At 50.4% G+C, this 24663-nt stretch overlaps 1 protein-coding gene across 3 annotated transcripts; it reads left to right on the plus strand.

The window, feature by feature from the left end:
* Nucleotides 1–1184: 1184 nt before the first annotated feature.
* Foxn1 (forkhead box N1) lies at nt 1185–15566 on the plus strand. 3 transcript variants are annotated; one of them, XM_052756841.1, is made up of 8 exons: nt 1185–1307; nt 1719–2180; nt 4187–4303; nt 6027–6157; nt 6990–7086; nt 11237–11444; nt 11585–12076; nt 14077–15566. In XM_052756841.1, the coding sequence occupies exons 1-8, from the start codon at nt 1185–1187 to the stop codon at nt 14397–14399; spliced, it is 1953 nt and encodes a 650-aa protein (XP_052612801.1). In that variant the 3' UTR covers nt 14400–15566. The 3 variants fall into 3 exon arrangements, with proteins under 3 accessions (XP_052612801.1, XP_052612802.1, XP_052612803.1); XM_052756842.1 differs by having other exon boundaries at nt 4190–4303; XM_052756843.1 differs by having other exon boundaries at nt 1722–2180.
* The last annotated feature ends 9097 nt before the right edge of the window (nt 15567–24663 follow it).

The following is a 24663-nucleotide window of genomic DNA, read 5'->3' on the forward strand; positions in this document are numbered from 1 at the left end:
CATGAAGGTGCATGTCTGTAATCCCAGCGCTGGGGAGGTGGAGAAAGGAGGAGCCTAAAGTCATCTTCAGTGTATGGAAAATCACCAAAAGTGCAGCACAGAACCTTCCCTCAGTAAACCATGGCCGCTGTCAGAGATGAACTCAGGGGAGTGAGTTCAAAAGTTGTTGCCCTTTGCAGAGATGGAGGAAGGCAAAGACTCAGGCTGATAAAGGACGATAACATGATTAACAACAAGAACTGACGTGGGTCAAGCCCTGGGCTCTGCTCACACTGCGCTCCATGCTTTCTACGCATGATTTCACTCCACTCTCGGCGCCCTGTGTGAGGTTCTGTCACTCACCTTGCTTGTAGATGCTGCTGTGGAAGGGCCGAGAGCTTTGCTGACCCAGCCTCAGATGAAAGGCCTCCCCTGGCGCGGAGCCCCAAAGCCTCCAAGCCTCTCGACAGTTCTGGGGTCAGGGTTCTCGAGTGGTTCAGAAGGGGTCAGCCCTCAGATCTAGTCCAAGCCTCAGCTTTTCAAAAAGAGGGCAGTGACCGGGGCTGGGGAGTAGCTGGGAGCACTGGGTTCAATCCTACGCAGGACAGGAGGGGAGAGGAGAGGAGTGGGGATAAGGAAAAGAAAAGAAAAATAAAGGACAAAGCTTGGAAAAGTCACAGCTGAAACAGCTTGAAGGATGGAGGTGAAAACACTTACCAGATATCCCATGGGCCCTAGCAACAAGGCCCCTAGGTCACCCCACAGGGCTAGCCTCTGTATCACCAGAACTACTGTCATGTGAAGCCTAGGCATGACACTCCCTAGGTCCCCCTTCTCTCAGAGCCTACCCAGCCACAGGTAAGATCACCTATCATAGACATAGGAGACCTAGCAGCCAGGACTCCCGGGGACCAGGGGCTTGCTGACTCACTTGAGCCAGCAAAGCTTGAGAATAGACAGCACCCCCTACTCTGAGTATCTGGTTTCTCTCTCTCTCTCTCTCTCTCTCTCTCTCTCTCTCTTTCTTTCTCTCTGTCAATCTCTTTCCTTCTCTCCCTATCTCCCTAATCACATGGCTAGCTGCAAACAGGGTCTCAGCCTAGGGAAGGAGTGGGAGTAGAGGTGGTGAGCCTGGGGTCGGCCACCCCTAGACGTTGGTCCTCGTTCTCATCGTAGCCGGCTTTCTTCGAGGCCAGGACCGGGTGATGGTGTCGCTACTCCCTCCGCAGTCTGACGTCACACTGCCAGGCTCCACTCGACTGGAGGGCGAACCCCAAGGGGACCTCATGCAGGCTCCGGGCCTCCCAGGCTCCCCTGCCCCACAGAGCGTAAGTACCTGGTGCCTAGGCCTAGCATTAGGACAAGCCTGGTAGCTTGTCCAGAGAGTAGGCAGTCACTGCCCCACACAAGGACCTCCAGAGTCTACTTTGTCCCTTACACCAACCAGCTGATGACTCTAGACCCAGACGGGCTCTGAGCCCACATGGGTCTCTGCTCATCCCTTGGTTTGGTGTTTCCCAGGGCAAGGTAGGGAGCCCCCTCAGCCTTGGGGTGCCACACTTTTAGGAGAAGTATGCTTGTATCAGGTTGGGATCCCAAGAGCAGCTTATGTCTTTCCCATCAATTTGAGATTCCCTAGGGCTCAGTCACAGACTCTATTATCTCAGCACAGAGTAGGGTCCTGGCAGGTCTCCTGGTCCCACCTCCATTTACAGGTTCTCTCCACTCTGTCTACCTAGAAGCATGCCAACTTCAGCTGCTCGTCATTTGTGCCTGAAGGCCCCCCAGAGAGAGCACCCTCACTGCCCCCCCACAGCCCAAGCATTGCATCTCCAGGCCCAGAGCAAATCCAGGGCCACTGCACAGCTGGACCCGGCCCAGGCTCCTTCTGCCCCTCTCCCTCAGACAAGTATCCTGGCTTTGGCTTTGAGGAGGGCCCAGCAGGCAGCCCAGGGCGCTTCCTCAAGAGCAACCACATGCCTTTCCACCCCTACAAGAGGCACTTCCATGAGGACATCTTCCCGGAGGCCCAGACGGCCATGACCCTTGATGGACACTCCTTTAAGACTCCGGGGCCACTGGAAGCGTTCGAAGAGATTCCTGTGGATGTGGGGGATACCGAGGCCTTCCTGCCTGGCTTCCCGGCAGAGGCTTGGTGCAACGGACTCCCTTACCCCAGTCAGGAACACAGCCAAGTTTTGGTGAGTACCCGTGGCCAAGTGCTTCCCCACTTGCTCTCTCTTGGCCATCTAGAAAGAATCCTCAAAGCCAGGTATGGCAGCACATGCCTGTAATCCTAGTACTCAGAAGGCTGAGGCAGGAGATTGCCTGAGATTGGAGGCCAGCCTGAGTCTATTTATGGAGACTCCATCTCAAAATTGGGACCCCGCTGAAGCAGCAGGTACAGAGGGCAGGGGTCTCCTGGCTCTATGCTGGCCCCCGGGGAGGGGATGCCAGACTGGCAGGCATGGAGCGGGCCAGGTGGAGGAAGCACATGGGGGATGGAAGCTGGCAGCTTCCCAGAGGGTGCTGAGTCAAGATTCCAAAGGGTGACTTCTCTGTTTGTTTAAGTGTCAAGAATGCTCAGCCAGACCAACACTCCCCTATGCAAATGTGAGGAGAAAAAAAAACATTCCAGAGAGAAAAGGTTCTTGCCAGAGCATCAGAACACAAACCCACCAAACCAGTGTGGACTCAGGGGCATCACTAGTTATCTCCAGGACCCTTCCAGACCCTACTTTTTTTTTTTTTTTTTTTTAATTTTTGTGTGTGAGACAGAAAATAGCTACATTGCCTAAGGCTGGCCATGAACTAGAGAGTCTCCTGCCTCAATGTCACTGATGCTGGAATTACAAGTGGGATCCTGGGCCTATTCTTTGGCCAGAGCAGGCCTCTCCGTACTCATATAAGTGCCTTGGAAACACCTTAAAGGGTTGGCATGCACTTCCACAGCCAGATCCGCCAGCCCTGTGACCTCCGGCAAGTATCTTAATCTCTCTGAGCCTCGTGAGAAAAGCAATGTTAAGGGTACCTGTCTCATAGGAGTGTGGCTTTGGGAAGCAAAAGGGAGCTTGCTTCCTGCTCCCCATCTCTGATCCCAAGGCCATAACTAAGTGGGGTCAGCCTGGGCTCTGCCTCCTCCAGGGGTTCACCAACCTTCTTCACCTCTTGCTTCCAAATGGGCCCATTCTAGTCCTCAGCCGCTCCCAACAAGAAGGAAGATAGGGAAACAGATGAGCACCCATCAGGTGTGGCCAAGACAGGATCTTACTCTGTTTCCGGAACAGCGACAGCTTTTTCTCAAGCCTTTAGAATGCGGCAGCAGCCACAGCAAGACACCCAACAGACTAGCGATTGTCCCCCACTCAATGCAGCCCCTGGTCACTGGGCCTTGTGCTTTCTTTCCAGGGCTCCATTCAATCTCCCCAAAGCTTTAGAGGGTCCCCACCATGCCCATCTTGTGAATCAGGACCTGGGCTCTCTGGTTGAGGCCTCATGCCTTGCCAGGATATCCCCAACCTGTAAAACAGACATCCACCTGGCACCATGAAGCCAAGTTGTACCCAGGGGCCCACTGCTGCCTGGTCCACTCTCTGGATGACTGATGCCACATAGTTTTCCCTCTCTGGGATCAGCCCCACCATCTGTCAAATGAAGGGGTTGGAGATGATGCTTGTGGCCCTTCCAGGCCCAAGATCCTGTGATTACAGCAATCTCTGCATCAGCAGCCCTGGGGCACACCCAGAAAGTGGTCACAGCTAGCTTTCGCCCCTCTGGGGCCAAATGCTGGCTTCCCAAAGGCCCCTGGGAATCCTGGTTAGAGCAGTCTGATCCTGGCTTGTCTATCTACCCGGACCTTGTTGTCCCTACTCGGGGCTTGGCTCTGTGCTAGGCCCTGAGGACTCCATGTGGGCCTCTCAGAGATCTCTGGTCCCACTCAAGTCTATGTGACCATTGACCAGCCTCCATCATTTCTCTGGCCGCCTAGCTTACGCCTGTCACCTGCAGTGAGGCGGGATGTGGGGAACACTGTCCATTCCAGCCTAACCCCGCCACTGGCTTGCCGATTTCCCTCAGGAAAACCCCTACCCATCTCTGTTCACGGATCCTTCCCCAAGAGTCAGCTTTCAGAGAGTCAGAGAGAGATTCCTTTAGGGTAAGTTTCAAGACAGGAGAAAGGAAGGGGAAAAAAATCTTTCTCTTCCAGCAGAGATCAGAAGTTAAGGTCAAGACCCCAGCTCTGGACAGCGGCCCTGGCATGTACTGCTACCAGCCTCCCTTGCAGCAGCACATGTACTGCTCTTCTCAGCCTGCCTTCCACCAGGTAGGTGTAGGGCAGGTGGGCATACTTCCCGGAGCTCTCAGCAGGTTGTGTGGGTGTTGCTGTGTGCGACGTGTATGTCCAAGTGGGTGTGTATGTGGGTGGACAGGGGAGGACCTCAGGGTCCTGAACCTTGGACGGCACTCCCCCAGGGGAGGAACAATGGCTAGTGGAAAGAGAAACAATTGCCTTTTTCTGGGGGCACTCAGGACTCTCTGAACACCTCCCTGGTGGAGGCTGGAGTGTCTCAAACAGAAAGCGTAGCCGAGACAGAGGCAGTCATGATGCGCACCACAGAGAGGGAGAACCATCCCAGACAGACAAGAGCAGAGAAGCAAGGGGGGTGTGGCGTGACACACAGCCTGGAACAAAAGGCTCCCATCCAGGTCACACCTTGCTGTGTGACCTTGTCCTTAAATTTCCCTTTGCCTAGAGTAAGTGGTCACACGTATAGGGCTGGGGTCCTCCCTGTCGTCTTTACCACCCTTGGCCCTTCCCCACCCCACTGCCCCATGTAGCCTCTCCGGAGCGGAGGAGATGCTAGATAATTACCCCACACTGGCAAGGGATGGAGGATTTTTAAAAAGAGACAGAAAAGAGCCCTAGAGCAGCCAGGCAGCTCCCTTGGAGTCACTGGGCAAGACAGAGCAAGTGGCTACCCAGCGCCCAGCTCCATCCACCTGCAGCCTGGCACTCAGACAGGCCTTGCCTGTGGAGCAGGTTCTACTCCGGCTCTGGCATTGGCCCTGATCCTAGCCAAGGCAGGAGGCAGGCTGAGAAGGTGGGGGTCAGGCTGCCTGCTGTGGGTACAGAAAGTGACAGAGAGGGACAGAGAGACACACGACATGAAGGGACGTCCTCCCTTACAGGAAGGACCTAACTGCAGAAGCCTCAGCTTTTCTGAGGCTCCTGATCTGACTCAGGGTAAAGGATGTCCCCGAGGCAAATCTGCCACATCAGGGACCAAGCCACCATAGGATGAAGGTGACCAGCAGACCCAAAGTGGCCTTGCCATGCCCAGTCCTGCTTTGAAGACCTCTGCAGTCTTCAATATCCTTAAACAAGATGGCCGCACCCAGGGCTTTATGGAGCCCAGAGAGAGGGTGACTCAGGCACTAAGTGTCTCTCGGTGACCTGGAAAGAACACTTCAGCCTGGAGCAGCTGGGGGAGTCAGAGTCTCCAACCCCCAGCCCCCATAAAACACCAACCTGGCACCGCAGCCACTCCCTTCGCCGTAAAACTACCTCCTACCCCCACCTGCCCACCATCATGACCAGCTCTTTCAAAGAGCCACTGAAACTCGTAAAGGTGGCCATGCCTAGAACACACCCAGGCTGGACATCCCACTTCCGGCCCTGTGCTCCAAAAGAGACACAGGAGGCCCGGAGTGCCTGCCTGCAAAGTGTAGGACTGTGGGCTGCTCCCCATCCCATCACCATGGCAACCACAGCACCTCAAGGGCTGAGGGGAAAGAGTTGGAGAAAGATAGCTTTGAGGCCATCTGAGATTCTGAGTTCTAGAGTGTGGCTCTCTACCCAAGTCCAAAACGTCCTTCCCACCGTCCGTTCCTCAGCCATGCCATTGGATATGGAGTAGAGTCCATGACCAACGGGAGGAGAATCTGGCCTCAGTTCCCTCTCTGGATATGTGTAAATGGAGGAATGGTGCCCCACTTGGGAAGGCTTGGTACCATAGTAACTACTCTGTCCTCTTTGACCTCTACAGTACTCCCCCGGTGGAGGCAGTTACCCTGTGCCTTACCTGGGCTCGGCTCACTATCCCTATCAGCGGATCACACCCCAGGCCAGCGCCGACGGGCACCAGCCACTCTTCCCCAAGCCCATCTACTCCTACAGGTACGTGTCCTAGCACATCTGGAGCAGAACTAGGAGCACTGAGGGGAAACTAAGGCATGGGATCCTCCAGATGTAAGGGTCATTGAAGGGGACAGAAAGCATACCTAGTAACCTCCAAGGATGCCGGAGAAATGATCCCTGCAGGTGGGCAGGTAGTAGATACATAACCTTTGACCTTTCATCTGACCCTGTGGAGTCTTAACCGGTTAGACTCAGAGGATGCTGGTGGTTTGGGTAGGTGGGCCTATGAGGGCCTATCTTGGGGCCCAGCACCTAGTACTAGAGTTTAGGTGGGGGATTAAGGGTGCTCGTTGCCTGCCCCCCTCTTCCAACATTTAAAAACCAACAAACAAACGACTCTGCTTCTAACTGTGAAGCTGTTTAGTCATCTGGAAGAGAAAGGGGGAGACAATTCAGGATATTGGAAGTTTTATGTAAGAGAAGGTGGGGAGGCCGGTGCTTGGCGCACAGCAGGAAGCCTTGATCCCTTTCTGCTGGCCACCGCATGCATGGTGAGCCGCGGCCTGAGCAGTCCGGGTCTTATCCGTGTAAGGATGCACGTGAAACTTCCATTCCCGAAGCTCTTAGGAAGCTGGCTACTGCACTTTATCTTTTTTTTTTTCCATTTCAAAACTAAGGAAACCAAGGCTTAGAAAGTTGCAGACAAGCTCGCACATCCAATGGCTGTGTCAGAGAGCAATCTGGCTTTCCAGATTCCACAAAAGGCTTCTGTCGTTCAGTCTCAGCCTCACAGAGCCCGTTGGCTGAGGGAGAGCTGAAGGCGGTGGGGACCTGGTCAGAGGGTTTGACTCTCAGGAGATCTCTGTTACAGCATCCTCATCTTCATGGCCCTTAAGAACAGCAAGACCGGAAGCCTTCCAGTCAGCGAAATCTACAATTTCATGACAGAGCACTTCCCGTATTTCAAGGTGAGTCTAAAGGCCATCCCCCAGCATGAAAGCAGGAGGGGCCTGGCCCCAACCTGCTTCCCCTGTGTCCAAGGTGAAGGGCAAAGCTTCGGGGCGGCGGGGAGGTGGTAACAGGGTTGCACATGGCTCAGAGAAAGAGAGAGAGCATCACCTCGCATGTACCAGGCCCCAAGCTCCGTCCTCCATAGCAAAGCCGGGGAGGACTCTGTGAACAGAGAGCTCAAGCTGCTTGCTCCAGGTTACACAGCAGCTGGGGGAAGTGGGGGAGGGGTGATGTCAGTTCTGATAGGTTTCGGGGATCAGCTACCTTTCCCCAGATTGAGAGAGGAAGACAGGTGATGGGAGTGTCTCCAGCCTGGGCCAGGGTGCTGTGGGCTGGAGGAATTCCAAGTTGGAGCTGGTTGCTAAGGCAACAGGAGTGCTGGAACCTGTCACCTTCCAGAGTGAGATTAGCATCTGCCTCTATGGGCGGCATGCTGAGCTTCACTGGTGCCTGAGAGTGGGGCTCACAGTCTTGGGGTGTCCTGAGAATCCAGCTGGTTCTCCCCTAAACCCGTGTGCAGGGTTAGCTTCTATTCCCCACAGAACAGACTTTTAGGCAACTCTCAGCAAGTCCTTCCCAGCACCCCTGAGACAGGAAGAGGGCTGAGAGGGACCCTGGGGAAACTGAGGCATGGGATTACTCCCTATGTAACAGTTATGGCAACGTGAGGTGGAGGTCACACCCAGTGGATTTTCAAATGTTCCTGGACAAGATTCCTACACAGGGTGGGGGTGGGGGTGGGGGTAGAATAAGCTCACCCCTGACCCTTGATCTAACCCTGGGGGGCAGGGGTCATGTCTGTCTCTGGGTTGACTTGGCAAAGATGGTCCCTTAGGGAGGCCTGCTAAAGTCCAGTCTCCTGGGGACCTGACAGGTACCCTTCTCTCCAAGTGAGGAAACTTACCAGAGAAGGTGATCCATCCTTCCGAGATCACACAGCAAATGGACCAGCGGTTGCGTCAAGCTATTTGGCTTTACACACAGCCCCCTTAGCCTTGACACATGTTCCCCAAGCACCCCTTGCACAGACATCTTCTCCTAAGGCGGGTGTTTCTGTTGGGGAGTACAGTCCCCAGGGTGGATGCTGTCTCATCCACTACCCAGGCCGGACAGGTGCTGAGGCCCAGGCTATCCCAAGTCAGCTCCATAGGCGGTAGGAGGTTCTGCCTGTGGCATTGTCCTGCCTGGGGACAGCTGCTGGCTGGTGTGCAGACAGCTTGGCATCTGCTAATGCTCCCACCAGACCGGGAGTGGGCAAAAACGTCCTTCAGCGTGGCTTTGGCTTGTAGTGGAAAAGTCCACTGACTTGAGGTTCTGAGAGAGAGAAATACCATCGTCTGTATGGACTGCTCCTGAACCCCAGAATCTCCCGGGAGGAATAGACCCTTGCCTGCTCCTAAAGCTGTGGCAAAGTCCTCCAAGAACTGGCCAGGGAACGGGAAGTGAGGCCCCTCCCTGCTCCTCTGGGCCTTCTTCCCTGCCCACTCCTGGCCTTGCCCCCAGCCCCTCCCTGTATCTCGTCTTCCTGACTTAATTATTTTTCCTGGGAGCCGTGTAATCCCTGTTTTATGGGGCTGAAGAATGAAGAGGTCTAACAGCTTTTTTTGGTTTGGTTGTTTTTCCTAGCTGGTTGCATCACTCCCTCATGCCTGAGTTTACATTTGACTTCAGAGAGAGTGTGTCAAGATGGGACCCGCTCCATTGTAAGGCAGGCCTCATGGGATGACCTGGGCAGGGCCCTTAGCAGAGGAACAGAGCTGGAGTCTAGGACCGGTTATTGTTTCCTTGTGTGATGCAAGGCCAGCCTCTTTCCTCTCTGGGCCTCAGTTTCCCCCTCTGGAACACGTCTGTTTGGACCAGTTCATACATAGATTCCTTCCAAGCCGACAGGCTCCTTCTGATCCTCACTAAAGAAAGAGTTCAAAGACTCCACCTCTCACTCATTAGAAGGTCATTGTTCGGGGCGAGTAGAGTGGACTCTGAAGTGGACGGCACTCAAAGGACAGGGTGGACTCTCAGGTGGACAGTACTCATACCCAAGGCAGCTGTTGTGGGTGTCCCATAGTCCTATGAGTCAGGGATGTGGGACCGAGGAAGTGTCCGACCACTGTGCATAATTGTTAGTGCTGACCATTCTGCTTCCAAACAGGAAGTGGCTGGGGTGGGGGCTGCCCTGGCATCCCAAAGTCACAGGTTTATAGGACCATAAAAGTTCCCAGTGCCCATTAAGTCTGCCCATGGGGCGACAGAGCTTTGACTCTTAGTAGAGACAGCTGTGGGAGTCAAAGGAGGTCCAGCAGCTTCAAGAACCTCCCTGGTAACCCTTGATGAACCTTGGGGGACATCAGAACCAGACCCGTGACAGGCTAGCTGTCCCCAAGAACGGCTCCAGCAGCTGCTGCCAGCAACTCACAGTGACGCTGGCATCAGGGCCTGGTTCTGCTGGGCGTGATTCAGCTTGGCTGCACCCTGGGGCAAGTGAGCTAGGGAGGAGGGCGTGGCCATCTCTCATTAACCAGAAACACAGGGGCTGAAAGGGAGAGGAGCCAGAGCGTGAGTACTGGAGGGAGTTCCATCAGCCAGAGTCCTGGTTCTGCCCACAGTCAGCCCTTGCTAGACTCAGGATGGTCACAGAACCTTCAACTGAGCCAGAGGTGGGAGGTAGGAGGTCCATGCTCCCCTCGCCGCCCACACAGCCTCTCACCCAACTGAGTCAGCTTAATGGTTTTTACAACCCTCCCTGGGCACAATTACTGCACCGGTGGCATGACCAGGCCTCCTAATGGGTGTTTATTCTGTTGGCACGAGCACCCCCTGCCTGAGGGTTGGCCTCCCCACCAGGGCACACCTCCAGGGCACACTCATGCGAACTCACACCCACACACTCAATCATGGATACACACGTACTCAGAGACACTTTCTCACACACAGCCATCCTCACTCAGGAGTTCAGAGACCTGTGGTAGGAGAAGCCGCTCACACCAGAAGACATCCATCTAAGAACTTCAGCGCATATTTACCTACATACTACTACCCCTGTCTTCACCAACAACACATCTGCAATCAAACATGTAGGCAACAGGTGCGCTAACTCCCACTGCTCACCAACCGTTTTTCTGCCAAGCTTGCCCTGGAGGGATGAGGCCGACCCAGAGGAGGGGCATTCTGCTTCCCCCCTCCCCACCTTTAAAACTGGCCCCAAAGACTTTAAAATAGTGATCTTCTGCTTTCTACAAAGGGGGGTACACAGGTCAGAAGGCCCAGTGGGCACACTTCCTGCTTCAATGGGGACATAGACCAGAGGCCTAGGTGGCATTTACCAGTTGTCCCTTAAAGAGGAATCACAAGTTGGTCGTAGCGACTGATGCCTGTGACTTCAGCACTCAAGAGGCTCTGAGGCAGGACAATTGTGAGCTCGAGGCCAGCCTGGGCTACAGAGCGAGATCCCATCTCGAAAAGGGGGGGGGGCGGGTGGTAAAAAGCATTGGAGAGATGGCTCAGTGGTTAAGGACACTGGCTGCTCTTGCAGAGGACTGAGGGTCTGTTCCCAGCTCCCACACGGTGGCCCACAACCGTCTGTAACTGCAGTTTCAGGGGATTCGGTGTCCTCTCTAGACCTCCACCGGCTCCTATATGCATGTGGTATGTAGACATACACACAGGCAGCCACATGCACACATAAAATAAGTAAAAAAATACATAAAGGATCATAGTCCTCTGAAGGGTCCGGGCTAAAAAGTAGGAAGGATGAAGGCAGGTTTTAGATTTTAGCTGAAAAACAGACTTATAGCCGGGCGATGGTGGCACATGCCTTTAATTCCAGCACTCAGGAGGCAGAGCCAGGCAGATCTCTGAGTTCGAGGCCAGCCTGGTCTACAGAGCGAGATCCAGGACAGGCACCAAAACGACACAGAGAAACACTGTCTCAAAAAAAAAAAACCCTCTAAAGGGTTCTAAGCATGTTTTTGGTGCTGAGGACATCAAACCATAGAGTGTGTAGAAATTCTGTGTCCTGAGTAGATGAAGGAATGTTCTAGAACCCAGACCTGGAACCACTTCTTGCTGCCGGAGCCCAACCTGAATTCTTGCTCTGCTCTGCTCTGGCAGACCGCGCCTGATGGTTGGAAGAATTCTGTTCGCCATAACCTGTCTCTCAACAAGTGCTTCGAGAAGGTGGAGAATAAATCCGGAAGTTCCTCTCGAAAGGGCTGTCTGTGGGCCCTCAATCCTTCCAAGATCGACAAGATGCAGGAAGAGCTGCAGAAATGGAAGAGGAAGGACCCCATCGCTGTGCGCAAAAGCATGGCCAAACCAGGTGAGGCTGGCAGGCCGTGAGAAAGGCCAAGGGACTCCTGTGTAAGAAAGGGGAGGAGCGAAGGAGCCTGAGAGAGGGTCCCAGGCTGGGAGGTTGTGAAAGAGGGAGACCTCATGATGTTTCCTTTGGGGCCTTTACAGAAGAGCTGGACAGCCTCATTGGAGACAAAAGGGAGAAACTGAGCTCTCCGCTGCTCGGCTGTCCACCCCCTGGGATGGCAGGCCCAGGCTCCATCCGGCCTCTGGCACCCTCAGCTGGTCTCTCTCAACCTCTACACCCAATGCACCCAGCTCCAGGCCCCATGCCTGGCAAGAACCCTCTGCAGGACCTACTAGGTGGTCATGCACCCTCCTGCTACGGGCAGACCTACCCACATCTTTCTCCCAGCCTGGCCCCTTCTGGACACCCGCAGCCATTGTTCCCACAGCCAGATGGGCATCTGGAGCTGCAGGCCCAGCCGGTCACCCCCCAGGACTCACCTCTACCTGCCCACACACCACCCAGCCACAGTGCCAAGCTTCTGGCTGAGCCTTCCCCAGCCAGGACCGTGCACGATACTCTGCTGCCGGATGGAGACCTTGGTACTGACCTGGACGCCATCAATCCCTCTCTCACCGACTTCGACTTCCAGGGTGAGCTGGGAGCAGGGGAAGGAAGGGTGGGACAGGACCAGAGAGGTGTTCTTGGCCATGTGGCCTGGCCTCTCCATGTCTCCAGGGCGCCACCTGCTGGCTCCTGAGTTTCTGGTCACCTGAGGCAGATGACTAGGAGTAAATGTTGAAGCTACCTATTCATTCCTTGCCATCCAGAAATGGGGTAAACTGTTCTTGCCCCCATCTTCCTTCTCTTGGTACCCTGAACATGTTCCAGATGACCTCATCATCAAACTTCTCATCTCTGACAAAGCTGGGAAAAGCTAGAAGTCCCATAGCAAACGTGGTTGTGAGAGACTGGGTGCCTGAGCGTCCCAAATACAATGATGTTTTCTCAGAATTCACCCTCCACTGTAGGAGACCCTCTACAGAATGTAGGACCTCACAGCTAGCCGGGTGGTAGTGGCACACGCCTTTAATTCTAGTACTCGGGAGGCAGAGACTGGTGGATCTTGAGTTCGAGACCAGCCTCATCTACAGAGTGAGTTCCAGTACAGTACACAGAGAAACCCTGTCTCAGAAAACCAAAGAAAGAAAAGACCTGAGAGCTAGGCATGTCCTATCGAGATTTGAGGCTACAAGCCCAGAGAGGGCGTCTATCTATTCCATCTTGTCAGCTCCATCCTGCAGCCAACCAAGCCACACCCTCTTCTCTAAGTCCCACCCCTTTCCAGCTAAACTGCTGTGTGCCCCTAGACCCTGCCACTGACCACAGGAGGTTTGGAAGAGGCTGCTGATCTACACCTTAGGTTACTGGAAATAACTTCACATAGATCTTCATCCAGCCCTGCTGTAGAGGCAGAGACAAGACAGGTGCAGAGGAGGCCAGGGACACGTGGGATACTATAAATATCTATTAGAAGGCTGGAGATGTGGCTGGGGGATAGAGCACTTGCCTAGCATGCACCAGGCCTTGGTTAGGTTCAATACCCCAGCACCACAAAACCAAAACAGAACCCTTCCTTTACTTACTCCTACTGAGTATCAGACATCTTGCAGATGTTACATGTGTTCTCCCGGTCTGGACCTGTGGAATAGCAAGTGGTAGGACACACAGAGATCATGCAAACCACTCAAGGTCACTCACCAGAAAGAAGGGGTTAGGACTGGAACCCAGGTGGCCAAGAGCAGACAGTTGTTAGTTGTCTCCACCCTGCCGTGCTGATGTTCCAGGAGGATTCCAGTCACTGGCCTGCCACAAGGCAGGTCTCATGACCCAGAGGGGAATCCTGGTAGCACTGTTTTTTCCTCAGAGTCAAGTGTCCTTTCTGGCTCTATCCTGTGCATTGGGTCCTGTGAAAGAGGAGGCCTGTGGAGCGAGGCCTGTGGACCGCATCAGGTCCAGGGCACAGTGGGAAGATCTTAGGCTACAAATCCACCTTCTTTGGAAACCTAGGCAGAAGCTTGAGTAAAGCATTTCTGGGGGCCCCCCAAACTGCCCCCAAGTACGGCCTTTGCAGCCACCCTTCAGATGAGGAAATCCTTAATCTTCTCCAGTGCCCCTACCCCGCAAAAGAGGCACAGAGGTCACCTACATCTACAGCAGTGGTTCTTGACCTGTGGGTCGCAACCCCGATGGGAGTCGTATCATATATCAGATAGCTTGCATTTCAGATATTTACATTACGATTCATAACAGCAGCAAAATTACAGTTATGAAGTAGCAATGAGATTTTGTGGTTGGGGGGGGTCACCACAACAGGAGGTACTGTGTTAAAGGGTCGCAGCATTAGGAAGGTTGAGGACCACTGGTCTCAACCTGGCTTTCACTCTGTGCTACCACGGAGCTGGACTTTGAGGTTCAGAAAAAAAAAATCAGTGACTGCTTGGGGTCCCGGAGCGGGTGCCAGGGACCTCCCCAATCAGCCTCACTCCTGTCCTGCTCTCTGAGGCTCCTGAGAAGCTCGGGTGGGAGTCAGACTGTTTAGCTGCCCTCCAATGATGATGTTTCTCTTCTCCCCACGCTCCTCCCCAATTAGGAAATCTGTGGGAGCAGCTGAAGGATGACAGCTTGGCCCTGGACCCCCTGGTGCTGGTGACCTCGTCCCCGACGTCGTCATCCTCCATGTTGCCACCCCCACCAGCAGCCCATTGCTTCCCCCCAGGGCCCTGTCTGTCAGAAACAGGCAACGGGGCAGGTGAACTGGCACCTCCAGGCAGCGGGGGCTCCGGGGCCCTGGGAGACCTGCACCTCAGCACCCTCTATTCGGCCTTTGTGGAACTGGAACCCACGGCCTCCTCGGCTGCTGCCGGCCCTGCTGTGTACCTCAGTCCCGGCTCCAAGCCAATGGCGCTGGCTTGAGCTGTGTCCAACGTCAGCTCCCGCCTTTTCCTGGACTGAAGTCCCAGCTAGCTGCCCATAGCGGGCTCACCTTAAAGGTCACGGAAGGAAAACACTACCTGTCTCCTATGCCACTCAGCCAGCTTGTTAACCGACGGCTGGGGGACCCACCCAGGATGCTGCCTGAGGGACCCGCTCCTCACGCGGGGACCCAGCAGGGCAGGTGTCCGCAAAGAAGCAACAGCGCGCCCCCTAGCTCCAGCTCCCTCGAACTTCAGCTCTCAAGCGGGCAGGGAAGCTCAACACACCTGCTCAGGCGCCTTACACGCAGAGGTAGCCACAGACCATCGCAGAGACTGCCTTGATTTCCGGGGCAGCTGAGAGCTGAAAGCTTTGGTTAGCAAAGCTCAGGGCCAGTGTGACAGGTCACAGACCCCCGCCCTCCCCAAGCCTCATCTAATTCCCGTGTGCTCTGTAGGCCTGGCCCTGTTCTCTCCCGGAAGTCTGTATTTATTCTCCCATCTTCACCCCTGCGCCCACAAGGGCTCCTCCCATGCGGCCCGTGAACCCCTTAGGGAGACTGCTACTTCGTCGTCAGGCTTTACCAATCCATCCCCAGTATATACTCTGGCTGGCCACCTCCAGGGTGACCCACAGAAAGGCAGTATCTACCAAACTGAGCCCAAATCCAACACAAAGTGCTTGGAAACACCCTTGTCCTCAGAAACTTGAACTTGTCCTCCGCCCGAAGTCTCAGTCACAAGAAGGGTCCCCCCCCCAGGTTGCCGTAGTCTCACTCTTTCTCAAAGAGAAGGTCACATGGTTCAGGTCCAGCTTACTAGTTGCTGTCAATGGTCTCAAGCATTCTGGGTAACCAGAGATTGCAGCCTGCTACAGGATATGTGTATGGTGTGTGTAACCACACACACACACACACACACACACACACACACACACACACACACACACCTGCATAGTAGACTTGGGACACCCAGGGAGCAGGCAGGATGTTTGTGGAACTGGGGCTGTGACTCAGATGTCCACCATGGCCCTCCAAGTGGGGTCTTCAGCCTTCTCCGGGCCTGAGGGCAACAAGTACCTCCAAAGGTTGTCCTCAAGCTCACACGAGGCTGAGCAGGTCCCTCAGTAGTCTACCACTGTCCCCTGTCCTAGAAGAATAAAATAAGTGCTACATGTCACAGCTACTGAGCCTTCATTTCTGGATCTTCACTCTGAGCAGAAAGACCAGGCCACCAGACAGCTAGAAGGACTTTGGAAATAGTTTTTAAATTTATGGTGTGTGTGTGTGTGTGTGTGTGTGTGTGTGTGTGTGTGTGTTGACAAATGTGCACTGTGCATGTCTGTGCATCATGTGCTTGTCCAAAAGAAGGCATCAGATGCCCTGGAGCAGGAGTTACAGGCAGTTGTGAGCCTCCTGATGTGGATGCTGGAAACCAAACGGGTTTTCTAGCAGAGCAACAAGCACTCTTAACTGCTGAGCCATCTCTCTGGTCCTGGAAGGTCTAGACCAAGCAGAGTGAGCAATCAGGCAAGGCCTCTTCCCAGAGGAACTTAACCACGCGAGTCCGGAATTGCCACCAGAGGAAGGAGGTGACCTCTCAAAGCCTCCTCTTACTGACGACACCTGTCTGCTGCCCTGCCTTCCCCTAACCTCACAAGAGAGAGTCACTGTTGGGGCTAGAGAGATGACTCTGTGCTTAAGAGCACTTGCTGCTCAGCCGGGCGGTGGTGGCGCACGCCTTTAATCCCACCACTCGGGAGGCAGAGGCAGGAGGGTCTCTGTGTGTTCGAGGCCAGCCTGGTCTACAAAGCAAGTTCCAGGACAGCCAGGACTCTGTTACACAGAGAAACCCTGTCTCAAAAAAAAAAAAAAAAAAGCACTTGCTCACTTGCTGCTCTTCCAGAGGACCTGAGTTTGGTTCCCGGCACCCATATCAGGTGCCCTATGACCTCCGTAACTCCAGGACCAGGGGATCTGACGCCCCTGGCCTCTGAGGGCACTGTACTCACATGCATGTACTCACAGGCATACATACCTACATATAATTTTTTTTAAAGAAAAGAAAGGGTCACTGCCCTGTCTAGACTGTGTCTTCCTGTCACCATCTGGGAGAGATGCCAAGTCTGTTTGGGGCATCTTGTCACTGGTTCCACCGGTGACAGGATGGAGCACAGCCTGGTGCTGCATGCCCCGTTGGCAGTGGAGGATGAACTCTGGAGGTTCAGGAGCTCATTCAGTCCCATTTCAGCTCACTCTGTAGGTTGGCCAGTGAGGGAGCGGCAGCTCTATAGCTCCTCCTCCGGAAGGAACTGCTAGACTCAGGAGCCAAACACACGTGAGAGTCAGCACTCATTGCAGCCACAGGTGGGTCAGGCCTGGAAGCCAGTCAACACCCCAAGAGTTCTACAAAGAATCCCACATGAGAGCCCTCCTCCCTCCTAAGTCCCTAGGAAGGAACTGGGGTGGGGTAGGACATGGGAGAGGCATGGCCAGGCACACCCAATGAAAAGAACTGCTTGCCCCTGTGAAAGAGGGATACAGCTGTCTGCCAAGTCCGGAGGTAGGTGGTAGTGACGTGGTGCCCAGCTCTGCCCAGCTCTGGCCTGTATCTTGACACTCAGGCCCTCAAGCACAGGACAAATGTTTCCTAGAATTGTTCTGGGACCTACTTCCTTTGCTCTTGACACTTGGAACCTGGGGGTGGAGTCAAGCCTCCCTATTCCCCCGCCCCCCATCATATACCTTAATTTAGGATACGTACAACACGGTATCTGCAAGGTGCCTTCAATCAGATCTGTCCCTGTGGGCCCATTCAGCACATCTGTGTGAGATCTGTGTGTGAAGATGGGACTTTGGGTATAGTTTCTCGGGTCCTTTGTCACCAGACTACCCCTCAGATTTTAAAACTGGGCCCAACTCCATCCTGAAAACAAAGCCCACACTCTTGCTCCTGTGCTGCCCCCTGCCGGCCACCCTTTGGTTTAAGGCAGGAATAGTCAGCTGAGACACCTGCAAATCCCCTAGAGTGTGGGGAATTCTCCCTTTTGCTCAGGGATTCCACAAAAATTCTCAAACTACCAGGACATAGTGGTGCACACCTGTAATCCCGGCTGTTGGAGCGTGGAGGCAGGAGAGTCAGGAGCAGAGCGTTGAGCTTTAGCTACGTAGCCAGTTCAAGCCCAACGCAGGCTACAGATCCTGACTCAAATAAACTGATTAACTAAAACTTAAAATAATTCGACGGGCAGTGGTGGCACATGCCTTTAATCCCAGGACTCGGAAGGGAGAGGCAGATGGATCTCTCAGTTTGAGGCCAGCCTGGTCTACAGAGTGAGTTCCAGGACAGCCAGGGCTGCACAGAGAAACCGTGTCTTGAAAAAACAGAAAGAAAGGAAGAAAAAAAGAAAGGAAAGAAGGAAGGAAGGAAGGAAGGAAGGAAGGAAGGAAGGAAGGAAGGAAGGAAGAAAATAATTCAAAGGCCCATAAACTCGGAGGAAAAAATACTAGAAGGACTGAAAAGATGAACCGGTGGGTAAGAGTGTTTGCTGCACAAGGATGAAGCCCTGAGTTCAGATCTAGCACCCCACAAAAAGCCGCACGTGCCCGTCTGTCTAGCACTGGGGGTCGAGGGGCACAGACCAGAAGATCACTGGGGCTTATGCGCCACCAGCCCTGTTCCAAGTTCAGTCTCGAAGGAATAAGGCAAGAGCAGGGCTCTCTGGCTTATGCACAGGCACATCCACCCTCACATATGCAATTACACACACACATCACATTCACACACACCACATTCACACACGTACACAGACACATAATTACAACATCATTTTTATCTTCACCTGAAATTTAGCAATGTCGACAACAAATCACAAGCCTTTACAGTTCCTAAGACTTTGCCACAAGAAACCATGCCAAGTATGCAGCTGCAGGCTCACCCCAACACTCAGGGGGACGATCACGTGAACCGAGCACAGGAGTTCAAAGCCAGCCTGGTCACCATAATGGAATGCTGTCTATTGAAAAAGAGGAAAAAGAAACCACAAATATTGATCTGAGGATGAGGCTCAAAGGCAACAGCTGAGGTCTTGCCTTGTAGGTGTGAGGACCTGGGTTCCAAGCCCAGTGCTACAAAAAAGTTAAAACAAAATTTAAAAAGGTATCTTCATACTATCTTATAAGCATTACAACACACACGCACACAGGCACACGCACTCACACACACATCATTTAAAAAACATAAACATCTATAGGATTGTAACAGACTCTATGTTAGTGAAAAACCTCAGGTGGTCCAGAGGTTTAACAGACTGATAACAAACGGGTCTGCAGTGCATTAAAAAATAGAGATGGCTCAGCCGTTAGGAGCATTCATCGCTCTTGCAGAGGACCTCGGTTTGGATTCCAGTATCTATACGGTACTTACAGCTGTCTATAACTCTAGTTCCAGGGATCTGATGCCCTCTTCAGGCACCAGGCATACACGTGGTGCCCTTACATGCAGGCTAACACTCGTAGACATAAAATAAAAATATTTTCCAGGAGAGGCGCAAAGCTACACAGAGAAACGCTGTCTCGAAAAACCAAAAAAAAAAAAAAATATATATATATATATATATATATATATATATATAATTATTTTAAATAAACCAGGCATTGGGGTGCACGCCTTTAATCCCAGTATTTGTGAGTCAGAGGCAGGAGGATCTCTGTGAGTTTGAGGCCAGCCTGATCTACAGAGTGAGTTCTAGGACAGTCAGAGCTATGTAGAGAGACCCTGTCTCAAAAAAAAATTTATTTTAAATAAACAAAGCACAAGTGATTTTAGGTGCTCCAGGGTGGAGGTGGGAGAGTGACCCTTAGAGGAGAGGCTGGGCTGGGGGAAGCACATGGAGCCTTGGACAGCTGCTCTTCACCAACTGGATAAGGCATCTTCATCTTCTAACACCTGGACTGGCAGCACCGGCATGCACCCTGAAGGCCAGCCCAGGAGGGTACCCACTGTGAGGTTCCCTGCAGTGTCTGGGTTTCCTGCTCTATCCAGTGTCAGAGTCCTCACAACATCCCTATAGACTCACAGCTAAAAAGACTGTTCCACTTCAGAGAGATTATCTGAGGCCTGGCAAGACCACGAGAATCGTTCCTTCAGGATGAAAAGTTCAGCAGGGAAGTGGTGGCGCACGCCTTTGATCCCAGCACTCAGGAGGCAGAGGCAGATGGATCTCTGTGAGTTCAAGGCCAGCCTGAACTACAGAGTGAGTTCCAGAACAGCCAAAGCCACACAGAGAAACCTTGTCTCAAAAAACAAAGAAAAAACCAACAACAACAACAACAAAAAGATGAACAGCTCAACAGCACTAAACACCTCGGTCCCTTCCTCCTTCCAAGGGATGGTGCCAGGAACCAAATGCAGCAAGTCCCACCGCTGGCAGTGGGACCAATATAAGAACCATGAAGACTCTAAAGGAGGAAGGAGCCAAGGCTTACCCAAGCGATATGGAGAGCCATCTTGGTACTCAGCTGTAGGAATGAGGCATGCAGAATATGGAGCCCCCTTGTGGTCTGAAAGCAGAAGTGCAACAAAGGCATTCTGGAAGCTCAGTCCACTTTTACTTGCTGCTCTCTGGGGGCAAAGCTGGGAGCAGAGGAGTTGGGGGGTGAGGAGTCTGGGGTGAGGGGGATGGGGGTCCTTTACTATCGATCAGACCAGTTAGAGAAGGTCTTCCTTCTGACACAGGCAGAAATTCCACCTCACTGTGTGTTAGGGGAGTTCCTGCAGAGTTAGACAGCTGGTTTGATTCCAGAGTGTTAGCACCTAGCTTTAATCTGCCTTTTGTGACTGCTGCCTTTTGTGTCTGGTACCTTCCATTTGAAATATGTAAATCTTATCTGAGAGTTTTCTGAAGTTTCAAAGCCTATGCAAAACATGGTTGGGGAGATGTCTCTTAACTGAGCCTTTGCATTGTCTCTTTGGGAAGCTTAGATAAGAGGTTTTGGTGTATGGAAACTGACTTGCTAAAGGTGTGAACTGTATAACAATAAGAAGGCTCTTTGCAAAGCGGCAGTGAGCCAGTCTGCCAGAGGCCGAGCCTCCTGCAGTTTAAAAAGGCTAAAATTCATCCTTAGAATGCCTCTGTGTCTTCTTTCCATGGACCATGTGAACAACATTTGGCACCCAATGTGGGTGGGACTTGAAGAACAAAGGACTGGAGGAAAGTTCACTCTCAGGATAAGAGGACTCCAGGATTGGCAGGGTCATGGGGAATTTAAACTCCCCATCTCAGGAGCAACAAAATGTACAGTTGCTAAAATGCTTGTTAAAAGAAGAAGCAGTAACTGCACAATTTCTGCAAATATTAAAGATAGAAACACAGTCCACATTGAATCTCACACTCATGATGATACTTGGATAAGAGGAGTGATTTCCAAAAACTTTAAGAAAAATCAAAATGTCGTATGTTTTAATTGTGGTAAACAAGGTCATCTAAAAAGGGATTGTAGGCAAGGCATTCCTAGAATATTTTTTCTACAGATAGTCCAAACAGAAGGCCCAGGCTTCTTGAGTATGCAGAAGGCGCTGCAAAGGCTGACATTGGACTAATGAATGCAGATCAACAAGGGACAGACAAGGTAACCCTTTGCCATCAGGAAATGCCTTGGGGGGGGCTCTCTCAGGCCCCCACGTCAAATTTGGTTCAATCATTCCCTGTCAGCATGGGGGAAACTCCTCCACAGTGGAATTAAAGGACCTAATGCCTGCTGTTAATCATACTGCTGTGGATGACAGAACAGCTTCATTAGGTAAGACAAAATTTTCAGGAGACACCATAAAACAAATATTTTGGCAAACCTCTATAAATGCCCAAAGACCAAAGCTAAAAACATGGATAAGCAGCATTGTAATTGAAGGTTTGGTTGACACAGGCATGGATGCAACCATGATTTTTGCCAAAATTTTGGCATCCAGATTGACCTCTTGAGGAGGTAAATGTTCAACTTCTTGGGATTGGAACTTTGTCTCAGGTAAAATAAAGTTCCAGATGGGTCAAATGTATGGTGTCAGAAGGACAGATAGGAAAATTAAAGCCACATGTGGCTAACATAGCAATGAGTTTATGGGGACGTGATTTATTACAGCAATGGAAAACACAGATGAATATTCCTCTAATCTCAGAAACAAGCCATAAAGTAGAGAATTCTTCTGAGAGAAATATTAGAAGTTATTCACAAGAGTGGCCACAGACTGTTCAAATTGAACATGAATAGGGCACAACAACTAGCAATCTTTTGAAGGTACCAACAACCCTAACTTTAAAATGGTTAACTGACAAACCTGTCTGTGTAGAATAATGACCTTTAATATCAGAAAAAAGACAGGCACTAGAACAGCTGGTACAGGACCAGCTGAGTGCTCAACATAATGAAGAACTGATTAGTACTTGGAACTCTCCTATGTCATTAAAAAGAAATTAGGAAAATGGAGAATGTTAACAAATCTGAGCGCCATAAATAAAGTAATTCAGCCAATGGGTTCTTTACAGCCTGGAATTCCCTTGCCTTCTCTATTACCTAAAGGATGGTCTATTATAGTGATTTATTTAAAAGACTGCTTTTTTACTATACCTTTACAAAAACAAGATAGAGAAAAATTTGCCTTCACGGTATCTTCTTATAATAATTTTCAGCCTGTTAAAAGGTATCAATGGAAAATTCTCCCACAGGGGATGTTAAACAGCCTCACTTTGTATCAATATTTTGTACAACAGCCACTGAAAACAATTTGTAAACAGTTTCCTTGATCTATAATTTATCATTATGTGGGAGATATCTTACTAGCTGATTCAAATGCAGATACCGTGGAAAAAATGTTTGAAGAAGTAGAGAAAACATTGCCTTTCTGGGGATTACAAATTGCTCCTGAAAAAATACAAAGAGGAGATTCTATTAACTACCTAGGATATAAGATAGATTCACAAAATATTCAACCACAAAAGGTACAAATCAGGAGAGATCAATTGTGAACTCTTAATGATTTTCAAAAATTGCTGGGAGATATTAACTGGCTAAGGCCCACAATTGGATTAACAATTCAAGAACTAAGTAATTTATTTCAAACCTTACAAGGTGATAAAGACTTAAATAGTCCAAGAAAATTATCAGATGAAGCTGAGAGAAAATTAACTCTGGTAGAAAAAAATTACAAGATACACATATGAATCAGTTGGATCCAGAGCTTGATTGTCTCCTTCTACTCATTTTCCTACAGGAATTTGTATGCAGAGAGAAGATAATATCTTAGGATGGATATTTTTGCCACACAAACAGAGTAAACTATTAAAAACCTACGTAGAAAAGGGTTCTGAATTGAATCTGAAAGGAAAATTGCGGCTTCACCAATTAACAGGAATGGACCCAACAGAAATTGTAGTACCTTTTACTAATGCTGAAATTTCCTCATTGTGGGTCAAAAATGAACATTGGCAAAGAGCTTGCAGCAAATTTTTGGGAGAGATTAGCAACAAATATCCCGAAAGCAAGAGACTTCAATTTATAAAAAGAACCAATTGGGTCGTTCCTTACATTGTGTCAGTAACACCAATATCTGGAATCCCTACATTCTATACTGATGCAAACAAATCAGAAAAGGTGGGTTATAAGTCAGGAAATTTAAGTCAAGTGGCTCAAAGCCTTTATGATTCTATTCAAAAGTCCAAATTATATGCTATTCTCATGGTATTTTTAGATTTTCCAGAACCTCTTAATATAGTTATTGACTCTCAATATGCAGAAAGAGTTGTTCTACATATTGAAACCACTGAACTTATTCCTGATGATTCAGAATTAACTTTGTTATTTATTCAATTACAAGAAATAATCAGAAATATAAATCATTGTGGTGGTATTGTGTTCCCCAAAATACTGTGTACCCTAATAAACTTATCTGGGGTCAGAGAACAGAAAAGCCACTAAATGCTTAGGATAGGCAGTGGTAGCACACACCTTTAATTCTAGCATTCCAGAGGCAGAAATCCATGTGTTCAAGGATACAGCCAAGCATGGTAACTCACACCTTTAATCCCAGAAAGCAAGGCCTTTAATCCCAGGGAGTGGTGGTAGAAAGCAGAAAGGTGTATAAGGCATGAGGACCAGAAACTAGAAGGATTTGGCTGGTTAAGCTTTTAGGTTTTGAGCAGCACAGTTCAGCTGAGAGCCATTCGGATATGAGGACACAGAGGCTTCCAGTCTGAGGAAACAAGATCTGCTGAGAAGTTGGCCAGGTGAGGTTAGCTGTGGCTTGTTCTGTCTCTCTGATCTTCCAGTATTCACCCCAATACCTGGCTCAGGTTTGATTTTATTAATAAGACTCTTTAAGATTCATGCTACAAATCATCCCTTGTATATAATACATATCAGATCTCATAAAGGCCCACTACCACAAAGTAATGATGAAATTGATCAGTTATTGATAGGAAATGTGCTAGAAGCCTCAGAATTTCAGAAGAAACACCATGTTAATAGCAAATGTTCAAAGAAAGATTTTTCTATCACTTGGCAACAAGCCAAAGAAATTATAAAATGTTGTCCTACTTATTCCCTGTTTAACCAAACTCCACTTTCTGCAGTATATAATCCTAAGGGTACTCAAAGAAATAAAATTTGACAAGTAGATATGTTTCATTTTACAGAGTCTGGAAAATTAAAGTACACACACCATACCATAGATACATATTCAGGATTTCAATGGGCAACTGCTTTGGGTTCTGAAAAGGCTGGTTCTGTAATCACACACTTTTTAGAGGTTATGGCCATTATGGGAATACCTGTACAAATTAAGATTGACAATTCTCCAGCATATGTCTCTAGTAAAATGAAACAGTTTTTTACATATTACAACATAAAGCATATTACAGATATACCACACAATCCTACAGGACAAGCTGTTATAGAAAGATCTAATTGCACTTTAAAAGAAATGCTTAATAAGCAGAAAGGGGTAACAAAGACCCCCACAGATAGATTTCACAATGCTTTATTAACTTTAAATGCTTTTTAAATGCTAACGAAAAGGGAACAACAGCTGCAGAGAGACATTGGATAATAGAAAAAAAACACTGAACTAAATCAGCCTGTATACTTTAAAGATGTGTTGACCTCAGAATGGAAACCAGGGAAATGCTGCGTTGAGGAAGAGGTTTCGCTTTTGCTTCCACAGGAGAAGAAAAGCTATGGAGACATCAAAATTGATAAAGGTTCAATTCGAACATG

This window comes from Peromyscus californicus, unplaced genomic scaffold, assembly GCF_007827085.1.
Source record: "Peromyscus californicus insignis strain IS unplaced genomic scaffold, ASM782708v3 Scaffold_3__1_contigs__length_106647218, whole genome shotgun sequence".
Classification (NCBI taxonomy): Eukaryota; Metazoa; Chordata; class Mammalia; order Rodentia; family Cricetidae; genus Peromyscus; species Peromyscus californicus.

Excerpts from the sequence above, each read along its gene's own strand:
- Foxn1 (XM_052756841.1), top strand. The coding sequence starts at position 1,185 with ATGGTGTCGCTACTCCCTCCGCAGTCTGACGTCACACTGCCAGGCTCC. Across the intron at positions 6,158-6,989 it reads AAGCCCATCTACTCCTACAG|CATCCTCATCTTCATGGCCC; the intron begins GTACGTGTCCTA and ends TCTCTGTTACAG. Across the intron at positions 11,445-11,584 it reads CAAAAGCATGGCCAAACCAG|AAGAGCTGGACAGCCTCATT; the intron begins GTGAGGCTGGCA and ends GGGCCTTTACAG.